The 20811-nt window shown below is 44.3% G+C and overlaps 1 protein-coding gene across 1 annotated transcript in view; it reads left to right on the top strand.

The window, feature by feature from the left end:
• The window catches only part of POLR1A (RNA polymerase I subunit A), a 77171-nt gene that overhangs the window by 33378 nt on the left and 22982 nt on the right, over window positions 1-20811 (top strand). The window contains exons 14-18 of the mRNA XM_079940683.1: window positions 4067-4258; window positions 16259-16408; window positions 17422-17605; window positions 20164-20246; window positions 20351-20509. Of these exons, the coding sequence (XP_079796809.1) occupies window positions 4067-4258; window positions 16259-16408; window positions 17422-17605; window positions 20164-20246; window positions 20351-20509 (768 nt within the window). The remainder of the gene's footprint in view (window positions 1-4066; window positions 4259-16258; window positions 16409-17421; window positions 17606-20163; window positions 20247-20350; window positions 20510-20811) is intronic.

Here is a 20811-nt window from a genome sequence, read left to right on the forward strand (position 1 = left end):
CTTTTTCAGTGTCAGACACTACAAAGCACGTTGGAGGCCTCTCCTTTCTTCCTCCCCGCGCTCCTTGGGGTAGGTACTGCTAACGTCCACATTTACACATGAAGAAACGGTGTAGGGACTTCCCTGTTGGTCCAGTGGTTAAGACTCCTTGCTTGCATTGCAAGAGGTGCAGCTTGCATCTCTGGTCGGGGAACTAAGATCCCACATGCAGCGCGGCGCAGCAAAAAAAAAAAAAAAAAAATGGTATAACTTACCGAAGGGCACAGAGCTGAGGAGGAGGAAGGGCCAGGAACTCCCAGATCCTTGTGGCTTGTTCTTTTTGGCTGTGTGGGCCCTGCTGCCCTTCCACAGAAGAGAGGGAGACCTCTGCACCCAGGAGGCACCAGAGGCTGCTCGGAGATGTCCCTCATCGATTAGTAACCTCTCCTCCTGGGAACTTCTCTTCCCCCGTCAAGTCCCACCTGGGGAATCAGGCAGGTGGCCAGGGTCCGAGCGTCCCAGCCTCGCTGCCTACCAGACACACCACTGTGGCTTCATCCTGGACTCAGTTATTTGAATATAACTTTCTTTCCCTTCTCCACCCACCTTAGCTGGCTGTTGGTGAGTGAAGGGGCTGACAATAGGCAGGAGGGGTTTAGGGGCCCACTCAGGTCCCCCAGAAATTAGAAGAAATAATTTGGTTAATTTTTACTAATAATTTTACTAGCAATTAGTAATGATTTTACTAATAATTAGAAGAAAAAGAAGAAATAATTAGAAGGAAATAATTTGAGTAATTTGAAAATTGGCTTTTTGTCTTTTTATGTAAATCATATCCATGGTAGCTATGACGGTGGTGGCTTTGCCACCGTCCGCTGAGCGCTCCCTGTGCCTCAGGCACTGCTCTGAGCAGTTGGCAAACATTCTCACTTAGTCCTCACGACAGCCTTAGGAGGTGGGTGCAATTTTCAGATGAGGAAACACCGGTGAGTGGCTTGCCAGCCAGTGACGAAGCTGGGACTTGAACCCAGCACCGTTGACCTCCCAAGCCTGTGTGCTCAGCCTCGTGTGTGATTAGCCCCGCTGACAGGCGAGGCTGGGCCTGGCTGAGGGCACGTGGCCGTGAGTGGTTCCCAGGACTGAACCGGCTGTCTGGCTCTCTAAAGGGAGTGTCACATTTCACCACAGGGGATACTACCAGCGAGCAGCAGATGGTTCATTTTTTTGCCGGCAGAGTGACCTCTGGACTTTAGCCGCATGGGGAGTTGGGGTGCTCCGAAGTTCTCAGGCCAATGAATTTGGATGTGCTATACTTGATTTTGATTGAATAAGGTAGAATAGGCGACCTCATTGCTCACGGCATGTCCTGCGCAGGGCTGGACTATGTAAAATCCAGATGTGCCTCCTCATATGCTCATCTGCCTATGAGTTTTAGGTCAGGAGACAGGGAGAACACAGATCAATACGCTTACATCAGTAAACTAAATTCTTAAAGAGTAAAAACAAAAAACAACACTTCTAGGGGATGACCTGAGGGTTCACTTTACTTTCAGATAAATTTTTTTTTTTTTGGCCATTCTGTGCGGTGTGCTGGGATCTTAGTTCCCCAACCAGGGATTGAACCCGCGTCCTCAGCAGTGAAAATGCAGAGTCCTAACCACTGGACCGCCAGGGAATTCCCTCAGACAATTTCTTTTGTCAGAGGTAAAGAGCTTTTGATTCTTGATAAATTTTGTTTAGTCCTCAGTGTGAATGCCGAGGTGGAATCGTTATTTTTTTGCTAATGGTTATAAAAATGAAACATGTACTTTGTTGGCAAAGTCCTAAAAGGACAAGAGCTGGTTTTCCTAAGCCATTTTTGGGTAATTTTTCTTGGCGTGTCTTTATTTCCCTTTGTTTCTGTTTCTCTTTGTTCATTATTCTGTTTCTTCTCTATTTCTAGGTTCTCTTCCTTGACTAACCATAGTCCCCGATTTAAGTTCATTTTATTGTTGGTTATATGTGTTTAACAGGGTTGGAGTTTGTCTTCTTACTTAAAATAGGAGAGGAATGGAACTTTAGCTGTTTCTGTTCAAGAAAACAGTTACACTTTTCATTTACATGTTTCTGTGTGGATTCTGTTTTTTTCTTCTGTTTGTTGTCTCTATTGAGGGCCAATGCTTCATGGAAGTTTTTTTAACAAGGCTTGAGACATAGTTTCCAGACTTTCACTTAGCTACGAAATACAAGTCACAGAATACCCTAATTCTCAAAGCATCCTGACCAAAGACATCAATTTTAATGTCATTTTCCTGTGATATTAGGTGGAATAGGATAGCTGACAATTACCTGGGTTTTTGATTCAGAGATGGTCTTTCTGATCCTAAGCAGATTTAGGAAATTCAGAATTATAAGTAGACCCTTAGTAAATTGCTTTAATCAGTATTCCTCCCTAGAGTTCATGATTATTGCATTGAAAGCAATTTAGCCATTAAGGTAATTTTTTAGTCATGGAAAAGTCTGGATGGAGAGAGAAGGCACTGACTAGATCCCATAACTTATAATTATGTTCTTTAAAGGAAAAAAGCAAAAGGGAAAATCTATATCTGCCCCCAAAGACTGTGGGATGAGTCAAATGCCTAATACTGTTTTGGGTTTTTCCTCCAAGCAAAATAAGACCTTGTCTTTGGAACAAGACACAGAGTGTAGTTTTTTATTCATGTTCATAACTCAGAGCCTTCGTAAGAAGGGCCACGTGCCCCGTCTGATCTTGCCTTCCGTCTGCACCACCTATTCAGCTCATCTGTAATAATTATCTTTGAGTTTACGTAAAGCCCGTTGCCACAGTATTGAGACTGTTTAACAAGCATCCTTTTTAGCCTTTGAATTAGTGCATGTGGTTAAATTCCTGGCGCTTCTCCATGGCTACACTTGTGAGTTCCTTAGTTATGAAACATGGACATAATATTGGACAGTATTTAACCAATAAGCAAATGATAACAATCTGTAGATCCAAGGCACAGATATTTCTCAAGTTCCCATAAACATTGAAAAGGTTGCAGAAACTGCTTCTTAGAGCATGTCAGTGGGCACAGCTATGTTTACTTTAGTGTGCCTTATGTTGCCATGAATGCACACCTGCAGATAGGGTGCAGGAGGCTGGGGATCAGAAAGGCTGTGCAAAGATGAACGTACCCACCCAACTGGGGCTTTTATAAAGGCCCTTGTTTTGACATCTGGTAAATAACAGCCTGCCATGAATACGTGCTGCAGTATGAAGAGACGCTGACAGCAGGCATTCTTTCCTTCTGCAGTCACACACGTCAAAGCTCTCCACAACCCTCTTGAGGAACCTCTGCCCGAACCCCACCCTCCCTGCGCTGGCCCCCTCCAAGTCACTCCTCAGGCCAAGCTGCAATACTGCCCCTCAGAGAGACCATTCCTGACCAGCCTCCTCACCCCAAATCTATGTGATGACCCATCCTGTTATTTTCCTCCCATATTTAAAACTCTTTGTGATAACGTATCTGTCCAGTCATTTGTTTACTGTCTAGCTCTTTCTCATCAGGAAGGATCGTGTCTGCTTGGGCCACTGGAGTAGATTAAAGGTCTGACCCAGTGCCTAGGCATACAGTAGGCTCTCAGTAAATATTTGTTGAATGGATGACTGATTTAGAGGAGAACCAGGCCAGAAATGTGTGAAAAATACCAAAGCGTAAAACCAAAATATAAAAACAAGGACACAGCTAACAGCAGCCAGACCAAATGTATGCATAAATGCCAGAAATATGCTGGAGTAACTAGAAACAGATAGGATTATGGAGAGAAGGCTGGGGGCCTGGATGAATTTGCAGCAGTTTTGATACAGAACAGTGGGCAAAAGGCAAAGGTGGGAGCTGGTCAGGAAGCCCTGGTCATGTGCTTATGGTAGGCAGTTTGCTCTCAAGATGGGAAGCCCAAGCACCGGCCTGGTGCGGCTCAGAGACGGGACAGTACGGGGATGTGAAGGAGGGCTGTTGCTAGCGGGCAACTCCCAAGCACAGGATTAGGCATTAGAATGCGACTTCAGTTTTTTCTTTGTTCTCCTCTTATCTGTTTTGGTTTATAGGATGGCCAACCATTGGCAGGGCTGATCCAAGATCACATGGTTTCGGGTGCAAACATGACCATTCGAGGCTGCTTTTTCAGCCGGGAGCAGTATATGGAGCTGGTGTACCGAGGACTCACAGACAGAGTGGGGCGTGTGAAGCTCTTTCCTCCTGCCATCCTGAAGCCCTGTCCGCTGTGGACAGGAAAGCAGGTAATTGGGAGAAAACAAACGGTGGCTATAAAACAAGGAAACAGGCCAGTCGGTAAAGAGGTTTTGGTTCCCAGGAGAGCCCAGGCCAGAAACAGAAATGACAAATCAAACAATAGTCTGACTCTCTCTTTGATGGGGTTTTTGGGTGTAGATGGTTTCAAGGGAGTGTCTGCTAAGCGTAAGCTGCATAGTCTCTGTCCTTTGCCTCTAAATTAAACTCCGTGTCCTCAGAATCCAGATATGGTGGTAATAGGCAGTGGTGCTGATGGTAGCAGTAGTTGAGGTTTGTTGGGAGTGCTTCAAATATGTTATCTTACTTAACCCTCACAACCAACCTGCGATGCAGAAGCCATCATTATCACCATTTAGCAGATGAGGATAACGAAGTTTGGAGAAGCTGTTACATGCCCAAGTCCATAGGAGCCAGAGTTGGGATTCAAACCCAGGACTTTCTAACACCCAGGCCATCATACTATACTTAATCAGTTACGTGACCTTGGCTCTGTCAGCCTCAGCTCTTCATTTATAAAACAAAAGGGTTCAGGTTGACGAGCCCTAAGGTCTCTCCTAGCTCTGCAGTTCTTTAAATCTGTGGACCTGGGACTTGACTGCTTTTTAGTTACTGAGCCAACTTGTATTCCTGAGATAAACCTTACTTGGTTATGAGGTAGTGTTTGCTAAACTTTCGTGTAGAATTTTCTGCCTCTGTGTACATGAGGGATTTTGATAGGTGGTTTTCTTGTCATATGTTTGCCTGGTTTTGGTATCAGGGTAACATTGGCTTCATAGGATGAGTTGGGAAGTATTTACTCTTCTTCCGTTTTCTGTAAGAGTTTGTATAGTATTTTTTTTAAAAATAAATTTATTTATTTATTTTTGACCGCGTTGGGTCTTCACTGCTGCGCATGGGCTTTCTCTAGTTGCGGCTATTGAGGGCTACTCTTCGTTGCGGTGAGTGGGCTTCTCATTGCAGTGGCTTCTCTTGCTGCGGAGCACAGGCTCTAGGCACGTGGGCTTCGGTAGCTGTGGCACGTAGGCTCAGTAGTTGTGGCTCGCGGGCTCTAGAGTGCAGGCCCAGTAGTTGTGGCTTGCGGGCTTAGTTGCTTCACGGCATGTGGGACCTTCCCGGACCAGGGCTCGAACCCGTGTGCCCTACATTGGCAGGCGGATTCTTAACTACTGCGCCACCAGGGAAGTCCCCAGAGTTTGTGTAGTATTGATATTATTTTTTTGTTAAATGTTTGGTGGAATTCACCAGTGGAGCCATGTGGACCTGGAGTTTTCTCTTTAGGAAGATTTGTTTAACTAAAATTTCTATTTCTCTAATACATATAGGGCTATTTAGTTTATCTCTTTCTTCTTGGAGGAACTTTACTGCTTTGTTTTTTCAAGGAATTTCATCTAAGTTATTGAATTTATAGGCGTAAAGTTACTCATCATATTCCTTTACTTTCGTTTTCTATTTGTAGAGTCTGAAGGTGGGTCTCCTGTCTCATTTCTGATAGTGGTAATTTGTGTCTTCTCTCTTTTTCCTGCTCAGTTTGCTTAGAGGTCTGTCAGTTTTATTGTTCACAGAGAACCAGCTATTATTGACTTTCTCTATTTTTCTGTTTCGTTGATTTCACTTTGATCTTTATTTCCTTTCTTCTGTTTACTTTGGGTTTGATTTGCTTTTCTTTTTTAGTTACTTAAGGTTGAAACAGAAGTCACTGATTTGAAACTTTTTTCCTTTTTTTAATATTGGCATTTTATATATAAAATTTCCCCTAAGCATGTTGTATTTTCATTTACATTCACTTCAGAATACTTGCTAATTTCTCTTTTTTTGACCCCTGAGTTATTTAGAAGTATATGATTTAGTTTCCAAATATTTAGGGGTTTTTCCAGATGTCTGTATTACTGATTGCAAATTTAATTCCACTGTGGCCAGAGAACATACCTTGGATAACTTGAATCCTTTTCAATTTATTGAGATTTGTTTTATGACTTCAAATACAGTCTGTCTTGGTAAATGATCCGTGTGTCCTTAAAAATAATATGTATTCCGCTGTTGTTGGATGGCGTGCTCTGCAAATGTCAGTCAGGTTCAGGTGATAGATAGTTCAAGTGTACTATATCCTTGCTGATCCCTGTCCTTCACTTCCTAAGGTCACTGTATCGAAAACCTTTGTTTTATATTCATGTTTCATGTTCATGTCTGCTTTTGTTGTTACTGTTTTTGTTTCTAGTGGATGTGAAATCAGGTCACCATTGTTCTATCCTGGCCAGAAACAGAAGTTGATTTAACAGAATAGATGGGGAATTTTGCAGTTAAGTTTAGTTCAGGGATTGGTGAGCTTTTTCTGTAAAATCCAGAGAGAAAATATTTTAGGCTTTGTTGGTCATCCAGTCTCTGAGTTACAACTACTCAGCTCTGCCATTGTCACGTGAAAGCAGACATAGACAAGGCTTAAATGAATGAGCATGACTGCGATTCAATATAACTTTATTTACAAAAACAGATGGTGGGCCAGATTTGGCCTATAGGCTGTAGTTTGCTAGCCCCCAGTTCAGCTGGTTATATGTATTTGTCCACTTATATTCTTTTTATTATTTCTTTTTTAGGTGTCTTTATTTTGTAAGTCATCTCAAGTTATCTTGGACCTAAAGGGATTTTAATTCTTAAGTAAGTGTCCAGAATTTATTAGGATTTTGTTTAAACATAAGCAGTGAGTTCAAAATAGAACCAAATAGTTGACAAAGACTGTATATCTAGAGCTACGAATATGTTCATTCCCTTCAATCTGAGAATCCAGCCTAAGGAAATCATCTGAAGTATAGTAAAATAACTTGAAAAATGCAGTCCATGACATTGTGGTTTATAGTGGTGGAAATTAGAAAAACCTAGATACCCAGCACTGGGGCTAAGTAAATTGTGGGACATCCATTTGTTAAGATATTATGTAGTTGTTTAAAATAGTGGTTTTAAAAAGTTATGTAACCGTCTGGAAAATTCTCTGACATAATGTTGAAAGAAGAAATAGACTACACAGTTCTATGTGTAATCACAGTTGGAACGTGTTAAAAATGTATATGAGCAAAACCTTTGACATAAAAAAGATCAAAGTGATAGAGTAATTTGGTTTGTGTTAGGAATAATTTCTTTTTCACTGTTTACCATGTCTGGCCTATGCTTATTTTATAATGAAATCGAATTGGAAAATAGGCCCAGGTTTTATTTCTGTTGCAGTTGAGATTTTCAGTGTTTTTTGAGAGGTTGGTACAGGCTGTTATTTCTTTGCAAAGAGATGAAAAGGGGAAGAGTGACTGCACTGCACAAGAATTTGTTAGTGACTCAGTCTGATTCTACAGAGAAAAGCCATGTTTTGAATCAGGAAATAAGCAACTTAGCTTGGGAAGTTTATTTGTACTGCCCTAGCAAATTAAGTGTTAGGCTATTTCTCCAGGGCATTTTATACAGCCTCTCGAGTGGTTTTCTTTCCACCTAAGAACCGGAGGTCTCTCACCATGTGTTGAAAATGAGAGAGCATGTAAAGGAAGAAGATTTGCCCGTCACTGCAGATCTCGAGCATATATAGCTCAATGAGTGTTCCCAAAGTGAATACATAAGTCGTCACCTAGATCAGAAAGTAGAATAGCACCAACACCCCCAGAAGACCCTTCCAGGCCCCTCTCAATTTCTGCCCCTCCCCAAAGGTAGCCACTCACCTGACTTCTAACACTATAGGTAAGTTTTGTCTTTTCTTGAACTTTACAAAAATGGGATCATAGAGTAAATCATTTCTTTGTGTGAGTCACTCATGTCGTCACATATGGTGGTAGTTTATTCACTTTTGTTGATGTGTGGTATTATATTATATGAATATACCATTATACATTTGTCCATTTTACCGTTGATGGACATTTGGGTTGTCTTCGATCGTCTTCATTTGGCTATTACAAATAGGGCTACAATGACATTCTTGTACATGTCTTTTGCTGAGCATATATATGCATTCTGATGACTAAATGCCAAGGAATCAAATTGCTGAGTCATAAGATCTACCTTCAACTTTAATAAAGAGTTTAATAAACAGGTTTCCAAAGTGCTTGTAGCAATTTACACCTCTACCAGCAGGGCATGAGAGTTCCAGTTACTCCTTATTCTCAGCAGAACGTCATATTATTGTCCCATTTCGTTTGGGTGTCTTTTATTTTTTGTTTTTTCCCCCATCTGTAAATTTAGCCCTTGAAATGGGTGTGTAGTGGTGTCTTATTGTGCTTTTAATTTACATTTCCTTAATGACAAGTGAGGTTGAGCACCTCTTCATATGCTTATGGCCACTGGGATCTCATCTTTTGTGAAGTGCCTGTTCAAGTCTTTTGCCTTTTTTTTAGTCTATGCCATTCTCTTATTACTAGGTAAGAGTTTTAGAAATATATTCTAGTGTAAGTCCATTGCCAGATATGTGTATTCCTTCTGCTTGATGGCTGGCCTTTTTGCCCTTTCACTTAATGCTGTTTTCTAATGATCAGAAGTTCTTTATGTAATATAATTCACCAGGCTTTGCCTTTTATGGCTAGTCCTGTATAAAAACTACTTGGCTGCCCCAGGGTCATTAAGGTATTTCCTTGTATCATTGGTAAGCAGCTCTATTGTTTGCCCATTCATGCTTATGTCTACTGTCTGCCTGGAGTTGAATTTTGTGGATGTTGTTGATGTGAGTAAGGGGTCAGGATTCATTTCCTTCCCATAGGACTATCCAGTTGATACAACATCGTTGATGAAAAGACCATTGTTTTTCCTCTGCTCTTTAGTATCTCCTGTGTTGTAAATCAACTAATTGTATATGTGTAGGTCTACTCCTGGACTCATTTCAGTTCCATCGATTAGTTTGATCCCATTGCACCAATACCACACTGTCTTAATTATTGTAGCTTTATAGTAAGTTTTGATTTTCGATAGTAAAAGTTTCCAGCTTTGTTCTTCTTCATGACTATCTTGAATATTCTTGGCCCTGTGAATTTCCATATAAATTTCAAAGTCATCTTGTATATTTCTGCAAAAAAGTACCTGCCAGGAGTTCTTTTGAGATTACATTCCAGTGTTGAATCTTCCAAATTATGAACACAGTATGTATTTCAGTGACATAAAAGTCTTGTTCATCTTTCATTAGATTCATTCCTAGGTTTTGCTATTGTAGATGATATTATGGGGGGTTTTTTGTGGGGTTTTTTGTGGGGTTTTTTTTTTTGCGGTACGCGGGCCTCTCACTGTTGTGGCCTCTCCGGTTGCGGAGCACAGGCTCTGGACGCACAGGCTCAGTGGCCATGGCTCATGGGCCTAGGCCGCTCTGCAGCATGTGGGATCTTCCTGGACCGAGGCACGAACCCGTGTTTCCTGCATCGGCAGGTGGACTCTTAACCACCGCGCCACCAGGGAAGCCCAATATTATGTTTTAAATTTCCTAATTGTTTATGGTTGGTGTATAGAAATACAGTTAATTTTTGTATATTGTCCTTGATTCAGCAACCTTGCTGATTTCATTTATTAGATCTCTGCCCTTTAAATTCTTTTTAACTATAGAAGTAACGTAAGTTTTTCGTTAAATAAAGAGACAGTAGGGCTTGCTTGGTGGAGCAGTGGTTAAGAATCCACCTGCCAATGCAGGGGACACGGCTTCGAGCCCTGGTCCGGGAAGATCCCACATGCCACGGAGCAACTAAGCCCGTGCGCCACAACTACTGAGCCTGTGCTCTAGAGCCGGCGAGCCATAGCTACTGAAGCCCACGCGCCTAGAGCCCGTGCTCCACAGCAAGAGAAGCCACTGCAATGAGAAGCCCGCACGCCACAACAAAGGGTAGCCCCCGCTCTCCACAACCAGAGAAAGCCCGCGGCAGCAACGAAGACCCAATGTAACCAAAAATAATAAATAAATAAAATAAATAAATTTATAAAAATAAATAAAGAGACAGTAATATGAAAGGAAAAAGGAAAAATTTCCTCTTTGTCCAATCCCATTCTTCATGTATGTGCATACTCTCATAGAAAAGAAATAAAAATGGAATCATGTTATACCTACTCAGGAGAACCATGAACCATGATTAAATCTGACATTCAATTTTGAGCTTGTATTTAAGACCACTTCTTTATCCATGATATTCTGGTGCCTGAGGCATGCACTTACCTCATCCTCAGGCACGTCGACCTCAATTTTAACTGGTCTGTAAGAGAGCTTACTTTAATTGAGCCACCAGGTCCTCCAAAGGGAATCTCATTATTTCAGGCAGTTTGTATTTTTAATTTGAACCACCCTAACACACTCCAAATATAGCATGAAGTTTATTTAACTGTTTTCATGTGCTAGGTTGACAGAACCTTTCTTGTAATTGCTTTGTGACATATTTAGTTCACTTAATGATGTATCATGGGGTTCATTCTGTGTCTGTACGTGTAGACTGACTTCATTCTTCTTAACCCATTCTGTGTTGTACCCAACAATATGGATATATATAATTGATTTAACTGTCTCTCTATTGGCAGACATTTAATGAGTGTCCAGTTTTTTTGTTGTGGTGGTTTTTTTGTTTTGTTTTGTTTTTGGCCACGCTGAGTGGCTTGTGGGATCTTAGTTCCCTGACCAGGGATCGAATCCAGGGCCCTGGCAGTGAAAGCGCTGAGTCCTAACCTCTGGACCGCCAGGGAATTTCCTATTGGCAGACATGTAGATCGTCGCCTGGTTTTTTACTATTCTGAACAGTGCTGTGGTGGACACCCACTTATAGCTATACTAGTGTACTTTTCGTTGGTATATATTTTAAATGAATTCCTAGAATTGTGATTGCTGGCTTAAAGGGTATACACATTTCAAAACATTTTTTAAAAAGAAGTCCATTTAATTTTTAGAACATTTTTTAAAGTTCAAATAGAGGCTTCATATAAATAATTTAAATAATAAATAATTATAATTCTTGTAGATTTTGCCTCCCTTCACAGTTTAAAAGAATGTTGCAGGTATGATCTTTCCTCCCTAGCATAGTTTATGACCAGAAAGTAAATTATGTACTTCTAGAATATTAGTGTAGGTAAGGACCTCGAATCATCTTGTCCGGAATCCTTGTTTGTTTTATTGAAATGTAATTCATACTTACCAGAAAAGTTACCATTTTGGGTATATAATTCAGTATATATAATATAATTCAGTGATTTTTTTTTCGGTGTATTCTTTATGTTGTACAATCATCACCACTAATTCCAGAACAATTCCATAACCCCCAAAAGAAACTCAGTACCTATTGGCAGTCAGCCCTGATTCCTCCTTCCCCCGTTCCCTGGTAATCACTTTCTGTCTCTGTTGATTTGCCTGTTTTGGACATTTCATATACATGGTATCATACAAGTTAGGTATGCTTTTGTGGCTTGTTACTTTTACTTAACATAATGTCTTCAAGATTCATCCATGTCATAGCACGAACAGTACCTCATTCCTTTTCATGGCTGAATAGTATTCCATTGTATGGTTATACCACATTTTGTTTATTCATTTGTCAGTTGATAAATGGAATATTTGGCTCGTTTCCACTTTTCGGCTGTTATAAATAAGGCTGCATTGAGTATTCGTGCACCAGTTTTTTATGAATGTGTACTTTCAATTCTCTTGAATATATAGCTATGAGTGAAATTTCTGGGTCATATGGTAATTCTATGTTTAACATTTTTGAGGAACTACCAAACGTTTTTCCAAAGCAGCTATACAATTTTACATTTCCACCAGCAATGTATGAAGGTTCCAATTTCTCCACATCCACACTAGCACTTATTTGTCTTTTGTTTTTTCAATGGCCATCTTAGTGGGTGCAAAGTGGTGTTTCGTTGTGGTTTTCATTTACCTTTCCCTAATGATTAAAAATATTGAGCATCTTTTCATATGCTTACTGGCCATTTATAATATCTCCTTTGGAGACATGTCTATTCAAGCTCTGTGCCCATTTATTAATTGGGTTGTTCGTCTTTTTAATTGTTGAGTTCTAACAGTTCTTTATATATTGTGGCTCTTAGATCTGTATCACATATGTGACACAAATATTTTGTACCATTATATGGGTTGTTTTTTCACTTTCTTGATAGTGCCCTTCAACACACAAATACTAATTTTGATGAAGTCCTATTTATTGACTTTTTCTTTTGTTGCCTGTGCTTTTGGTGTCACATCTGAGAATCTGTTGCCTGATCCAAGGGTACACAGATTTACAGCTGTGTTTCCATCTAAGAGTTTTATGGTTTTAGCCCTTACATGTAGGTCTTTGATCCATTTTGAGTTAATTTTTCTATGTGGTGTGAGGTAGGGGTCCAGCTTCATTCTTTTGCCAGTAGATAACACAGTTGTCTCGGCACCATTTGTTGACAAGACTATTCTTTCTCCATTGAATGTTCTTAGCACCCTTGTTAAAAATCAGTTAACCACAGGTGTATGGGTTTATTTTTAGACTCTCAATTCTAGTCTATTAATCAATATGTCTATTTTTATGCCAATATCATGTCCTGATGACTGTAGCTTTGAAATAAGTTTTAAAATCTGGAAATGTGAGTCCTCCAGCTTTGTTCTTTTTCGAGATTGTTTTAGCTATTTGGGGTGCCTTGCATTTCCATATGAATTGTAGGGTCAGCTTGTCACTTGTGTAAAACTGGCAGTTGGAATTTTAATAGGGATTGCATTGATCTGTAGATCAATTTGGGGAGTGTTGCCATCTTAACAATATGAAGTCTTCCAATCCATGATGTTTCCATTTACTTAGATCTTCTTTAATTTCTTTAAATAATTTTTTTTTATAATTTTTTTAATAATTTTTTTTATAATTTTTTAATAATTTTTTTCTTTTAATAATTTCTTTAAATAATTTCTTTAAATAATTTAAAGAATATTGTTTTCCACTTACAAGTTTTGGATTTCTTTGGTTAAATTTATTCCTGAGTATTTTATTCTTCGTGAGGTTATTGTACATGGAATTCTTTTCCTAATTTCATTTTCATATTGTTCATTGTTAATGTGTAGAAATATGGTTGATTTTTTAAAAAACAAATTTATTTGTTTATTTATTTATGGCTGAGTTGGGTCTTTGTTGCTGCGCACAGGCTTCCTCTAGTTGCAGCGAGCGGGGGCTACTCTTCGTTGCGGTGCGCGGGCTTCACATTTCAGTGGCTTCTCTTGTTGCAGAGCATGGGCTCTAGGCATGCAGGCTTCAGTAGTTGTGGCACGCAGGCTCAGTAGTTGTGGCTCGCGGGTTCTAGAGCACAGGCTCAGTAGTTGTGGCACACGGGCTTAGATGCTCTGTGGCATGTGGGATCTTCCCAGACCAGGGCTCGAACCCATGTCCCCTGCATTGGCAGGCGGATTCTTAACCACTGCACCACCAGAGAAGCCCTACGGTTGATTTTTGAATGTTGATCTTAAATCCTTTAGCTTTGCTAAGTCATTTAGTAGCTCTAATAATTTTTTGTGGATTCCTTTGGGTTCTCTCTACATAAGGTTATGTCATCTGCAAGTAGAGGTAGTTTTCATTCTTACTCTCCAATCTGAAAGCAGCTTTATTCTTTCCATGCCTGATTGCCCTGGCTAGAACCTCTGTTGAATAGAGTGGCGGGAGCACACATTCTTTTCTTGTTCCTGATCTTAGGCAGGAAGCGTCGTCTTTGCTCGCTGAGAATGGTAGCTGTAGGGTTTTCATTGACGCCTCCCCTTTATTAGGTCGATGATGCTCCTTCCTATTCCTAGTCTGTTGAGTGTTTTTATCATGAAAGGGTGTTGAGATTGTGAAATGCTTTTACTGCCCCCTTGATTTTACAGATGAGGTGGCAGGTCACATCTCCCTGTCCTTAGATGGTTGGATACATATGTTACCTTTCTCTCAGACTTTCCATCCTGACTGTGCCCAGCTGGCGGTCCCAACTGGGCATGTGACACTGCGGTTGAAGTGCAGCTTGTGGTCAGCATCCCAGGGAAGTCACCCTCCTGCCTTTACTCCTCACCCCCTCTCCTGGCGGTGCCAGCCTTGTGAAGCACGGGGGCCATGAACTTCCTGGTCATTTTCTGAGGGATAACAAGGGCTGTTGTCTGCTTTCTTTCACGATGCTGTTGCCAGCTGTCGCTGGTTCCCGGAGCCCATGCGTGAAAAGACAGCTGCTCCCGTAGCTGCCGCGACCCCATTGTGCACATATAGATACTTCCTTGTAGGGCACAGGCACACAGAGAGCCGTTGATGCCAGCCGGCGGCTCCCAGCCCCTCCGCAGCCCTGGGCCTGTCTGACCGGTCTGCCTGCCCCCAGCCTGCTGTGTCTTTGGGAATGCGTGCCCTTGGCCTCTGTGGAGCTGACCCGTGGTCATCCCCAGGAACGGCTGCCCCGATGTGGCTTCTCTGTGGAGCAGCTGTTTGTGAAATCGCCTCTCTTGGCCTCCTGCTGGCAGTCGTGTATTGAGTGGATGGCCATACCGATGGGCCCAATTGGGCAGAGGAAGGACTCCCCGGCCTTTCAGTAGCCATGATTAATCCCGGTCAAATAAATTTATTTCTGGTATTAGCTACGTAGAAGTGAATTGTGTGGGAGCCATGGGGTGGCCCAGCAGTCACATCACCAGCGCGCCCTGTGACAGACCTCACACAGAGACAGCGTCCCACGTGCTCCCCACTCAGGACGCCTCAATAACTGCTTCCAAAGTGCCAGTCCTTCTTGTCAGTGTCACTTGGGAGGCTTATTCTTTGCAGCATTTATTTAGCTTCAAAGTCCAGACCAGGAATGTATGTGGAACAGGTGATCCCGCTCAAAGTTAAATCCGAGCACGTCGCTCCTTTGATCACAACTTTCCGATTACCTTTCCTTCTCACTCAGATGAAAAGCCTTCTGCCCAGAACGCATGCTCTGACCTCTGCAGGGCTCCCTTCTCCTTCGTGGTGAGGCTTTCCCTGCCTGTCTTGTGGAAAATCCCAGGTACTCTCTCCGCCTGCCCTACTCTAAGTCCTCCTTCCCCACTTTATTTTCCTCCGAAGCGTGGATCCCCTCGGGATTGGAGGCTCCACTGAAGGCAGACTGTTTTATTCATGACTCCCCCAGCGCCTGGCTCAGAGTAAGCACTCGATGTATAATTGCTGAATGAATCAACGGATCTCATCTCTATGCTACACATGAGCAATGCTAAGGCTAAGAGAACGTAACCCTTTGCCCCCCAGCCCACGACCAGTCAGTGATGGAGTGGACCCTGGGACACCCCGTTATCCCCGAAGCTCCACCGCAGCCTGCTTCTCAGTCACATACCTCGGGCCTCCTCTGTGAAGCTCTTCAGAGGGAAGACTCTGGATTCTTAGTCTGTATATCCTTTCCTCCTTGGTGCCCCCCAGAAAGTCAGCACTGTTCTGTGGGAGGACATTACTAACTGTATGTGATAATTGTCATCTCTTTTGATGTGGCCTGAAAATGAGAGAAGGATGCCTCTGACGGGGTTCTTGGACCTTTGCCTCAGTCCTGGGGCTCACGTGTCAGAGCTGCCTTTCCCTGGCAGAGGGCGGTGTTACGAGCCCCACCATCTCTCTCAACCCTGCTGTCTGTTTTCCTTTTTTTTGTTTTTGTTTTTAACCACATACAAATTTAAATCTTTCTCTACTGTGATCCCACAGCAGTTTATTTTCCTTTTCTTCCTTTGGTCTATTCAAGAAGTTGATTTCAAGTCTAGGGGATTCTTCACTCTAAGAAGAAGTGAAGTTCTTAGTGGTATGTGTTTGTTTCCAATCCTAAACTCCCTCCCTCCTAAGTCATGTAAGCAGGAAAGTAAAAACTGAGATCTTGTCCCACAGACAAGAAACTGTCCCTTTTTTGTTGGTGGTGTTTTTTTGTTTGTTGTTTTCTGCTTCACCTGCAGCTCATCAGAATGGAGCTGTCTGCCTTTCAGGATGAAGAGGGACAGGGGGCCCTAAAAGGGAATGTCTCAGCTTTTCTTCCCTCCATCAGCTTTGTCTTCTTTTTCTTTCCAGGTTGTGTCCACGCTGCTCATCAACATAATCCCAGAGGATCACGTCCCACTGAACTTGTCAGGAAAGGCGAAGATTGGCGGGAAGGCCTGGGTGAAGGAGTCTCCTCGGCCCGTTCCTGGCTTTAACCCCGACTCCATGTGCGAGTCCCAGGTATGGCTGCCCAGCTGTGTGGGTTGGAGACTTCCAGTCCTGGGTTTAGGCAGCTTGATTTAAAATCAAGACAGAGAAATGGAGGCACGTGCACAGAAAGAGGAGTCGTGCCTGAAGGGAAGAAGTTGTACCCAAACTGTGTCGACTTCGGTTTTGGAAAGAGTAAGAGTTGACCATTAGCATTTGACTCTCAGTATAAAACTCAAAACCAGTACGGAAAGGCTTCTCTGGCAGAAGGCCTCTGAACTTGACTCAGCAAAGCTTGGAAATGCAGACCCTGTGTTTTCCCCTGAGACCCCTGAGAGGCTGAAGATCATTACGCTGCTGTGAGGTTTCACACCTCCCAGCTCTGTGCTCAGGAACCAGGCGTTGGGGGCAGCCCCAGGGCAGCCAAACCCGGGGGCACGGTGCTGCTGCAGGAGAGCGACACACTAAAGACTGCCAAGGCCTCTGTGTGCTCTTGGTGGGGGAGTATCCCCACGGCCCCAGCTCACAAGTGCTTTGTCACAGGGTCTAACACACATCGCATTTGGAACCCAAGCTGCCCCTCTTCTTTCCCTTCCTAGATTATATACTTAATGTGTGTGGCACCGTGCAACTAGAAGTCCTTCCTTGAATTAGCTGCTAATGCTTGAAACCAGCTTTATGGAAGTACAAACTCAGGTCTTAAATGATATCAAAAAGGTTGTGTTTTTCTTATTACCAGGGTACAAGGAAGGAAGTACCTAGGCCAAGGTCACGGTTATGAAGTTTAGACGCTAGGTGTTCTCATTTCCAGTCACAAGGTTTTTGTCAAGGATCCTTGACTTTAAGTCAGTACGGATGGGTGGAGGGAGCACGGGGCATAAGAACACACTGAAATATCTGTGTGTGTGTGTGTGTGTAGTCTTCTTTGCATCAAGGGCTTGAGGCAGGTTACAATAAGGTTAACAAGACACGAGATGGGGTGGGGTTGGGGGCCTCACACAGGAGGCGCTGCCTCCAACCCAGCGTTGGTGGCCGTCCCTCTGCAGGTGATCATCAGGGAAGGGGAGCTGCTCTGCGGGGTGTTGGACAAGGCACATTACGGGAGCTCCGCCTACGGCCTGGTCCACTGCTGCTACGAGATCTATGGCGGGGAGACCAGCGGCAAGGTTCTCACCTGCCTGGCCCGCCTCTTCACCGCCTACCTGCAGCTCTACAGAGGCTTCACTTTGGGTGAGTGTGGGCAGGTGGCCCTGGGGCCCCCTCCCCTGGCCAGCACGCACACCAGCATGTCTCCCCGGCTCTCCTGGCAGCCTCCAGGGGAACAGCCGGGCTCCTTCGACAAAGGCATCCTCACTTGGCCACCAGCCACACTTCACAGCCTTGCTCCTTCTCAGTGCTTCCCCTGCCCCCCAATCCCATGTTTCTTCACATAGCACAGAATGACACCCCCCTGTACCCTCATCTCTATTTCCATTCTGTCCCTTTCTCAACCCCACCCTTTCTGGTTTTCGGTCCCTGAGACCGATGTTTTCACTCACACTCACCTCCATTCTCTCTTGCAAGTGCCCTTCCAGAATCCTCCAGTGCAGAATCCTCCGCACTCCATCTAGGGCCCTCCCTGTTGTCAGAGCTGCCTACACCTCCCGACGCAGCAGGTGAGGTTGGAAACACCACGTTGGGGCAGACCTGTCAGGTGATCCTAAGATAGGAAGAGGAACTCTCTGGTTTCCTCCCTGGAAATGAGAGCCCGCTGTTCAGGAAGTTGGCTTTGTAAAGAAAACACGTGTGCAGATACCTTCTGTGCCCCGAGCTCATTCAGGGCAGCGTGTCTCCAGGTGCGCAGAGCGGAGTCCGAGCCCTCCGGCAGTTTCCTGTGAGGAGTGGGTGACGGGCTGCGTGCTGAACAGGAGCCCCAGTGAGCGTGGGAATCGTCCAGCCGACAAGACCAGCAGCGGTGGGACTGAGACCCCGTGTCCGTGTAGACGTGGGGCCGGTGGGCCTGCCGCAGCTGGAGTTGGCTCGTCGGCCTGCAGCGGGGCCTGCGTAATTGTATAATTTATATTAATCGTGGACAAGTCAAAATAATGTAGTACAGGTGTGAAAATAATTTAAAATCACCCAGCATTCAACTGCCAGGGATAACCACCAATGTCGATTTGATGTGTGTCTTTCTAGACTTGCCAAGTGCAAACACATTCAGAAAAAAGGGGATCCTACACGACCTAGTGTTTTGTAATCTGCTCCCCTCCCTCCAGGTGCAGATGTGCTTTTTTTTTTTTTTTTTTTTTTTTTTGCGGTATGCGGGCTTCTCACTGTTGTGGCCTCTCCCGTTGCGGAGCACAGGCTCCGGACGCGCAGGCTCAGCGGCCATGGCTCTCGGGCCCAGCTGCTCCACCGCATGTGGAATCTTCCCGGACCAGGGCACGAACCCGCGTCCCCTGCATCGGCAGGCAGACTCTCAACCACTGTGCCACCAGGGAAGCCCGCAGATGTGTTTTATAAATGTCCTCTTGGGTGAGCAAATATAAACCGACATCCTCAGGTCTGCGGCTACAGACTCTTCTACTTGTGTAGATGTACCGTAGCTTATTTAACCAGTTCCTGTTATTAGACGTTTAAGCTCTTTCCTGGTTGTCACGATATTGCTGGGATGAACACCCTTGAGCAAATAGCGAAAAGTAGAGGAAGATCCCACACCCAGACAGTGACGAGGATCAAACGTAACAGGCAGCTCTGCTCAGCACATGGTACAAGGAGAAGTTGGCCAAGGTGCAAAGACCATCTGGTGCCGAGAGACTGGGAGGGCGCAGGGCCAAGCTGGGCGTCGAGCTCGGAGGGGAGGCCGGGCTAGCCGTGGTGCCTTCTAGCCCTCGCAGCCGGAGGCCGCTGGAGGGACGGCAAGGCGGTCTGGAGCTGACCCCATGGAAGGGCCCACTTTCATGGTTGTGGCTTCCTCGCAGAGGGACAGTTTCTTTCCCCTCCTGCTCACACAAGTTCTTTAAAGGCTCTCAAGCTTCCAGGACTTTGCATGTGGAAGTCCCAGCCACCTTAGCCCCGCTTTGGAACAGTGCAGCCTTTGTCTCCCTTCCCACTCAGACCTTGGCCGAGGGACTTTGGAGTCCAGTAGCTCTCAGATGTAGACAGAAAGTAGTTCATTGAAAGAGAAAGTGGGAAGACTTCTTGCCCAAGGTGAGGAATTCCTCAGCCCTTTGAAGCCAGAAGGACAGGCTTAACTGAAGTGACCCAGGCTTTCCTCCTTCCAGTGCAATGACGGGGACCCTGCGGTGGTGGTCCCTGTCCCCCAGGCTCGAGCATGTCTGTGTGTGTGCCTGCACACGCGTTCTCACAACCACGTAGGCTGGGCCCTACGCAGTGTGACTCCTGGGAGTCAAAACTAGGATGTCCTCTCCCTCCCTCTCTTCTTTCCTCAAACTCAGTTTTTCACCCAAAACGTCATCTTCACTTCTAGCCCATCCATCCAACATGTTTTTATTGAATGGAGGGAGTATAGCTGGTGGCTAAGGCACAAGTTTGGGACGTGGGCTTGGATTTACTCTCTGCCACTGTAACTCTGGGCTCAAGTTCGAGCCTTAAGTTTTGTCCTTTGTAAAATGGTAAGCCCGTAAGAGATGGTAGCAGTCTCTTAATGGTGATATGAATGTCACCATCATTGTCCAAGTGTTCCCTGCATGCGTGGCACCATGCTCCGTGCCCTGACCTCACCAAGTTCACAGCCTGGTGAGAAGTCAGGCCCGGTCTCATCCAAGCTTGTCTGTTTCACTTCACAGGCGTGGAAGACATTCTGGTCAAGCCGAAGGCAGATGTCAGGAGACACAGGATCATTGAGGAGTCCACCCACTGTGGGCCCCGGGTGAGGAGGGCCTGGGTGGCTACTGCCTGCCGCAGAGGGTTGGCTGGGCTCCACACCCTCCTCACCTGGCTGCAGCCTTCGACGTTGTCCTTTTCTCATTCTAGGCTGTCAGGGCTGCGTTAAACCTTCCAGAAGTGGCATCGTGTGATGAGGTCCGAGGGAAGTGGCAGGATGCCCATCTGGGCAAAGACCAGAGGGATTTTAACATGATTGATCTGAAGTTCAAGGAGGAAGTGAATCATTACAGCAATGAAATTAACAAGGTTAGTCCAGCAGTGTGTGCACTTACCACCACCATTTTGAATGCTGGTGTTTTAAAAAATTACATTTTGATTCTCGCTCTGGGCTCTTTGGAGCAATTTGGCTGTTTAATAGCTGACGAGGTGAGACGTGAGGTGGGGCGAGTAGAATTGATCGTTTTGAAAAGCCAAGGGCTTCATTCCCTCACCCCGTTGGGGTCTGGAAAGGTCTTTGATGAATGCTGAGAAAGAAGACATTGCACTGTTTTTCTTTTTTCCTTTTTTTTTTTTTGACCACGCACAGCTTGTAGGATCTTAGTTACCCG

This window comes from Stenella coeruleoalba, assembly GCF_951394435.1.
Source record: "Stenella coeruleoalba genome assembly, chromosome: 13".
Lineage (NCBI taxonomy): Eukaryota > Metazoa > Chordata > Mammalia > Artiodactyla > Delphinidae > Stenella > Stenella coeruleoalba.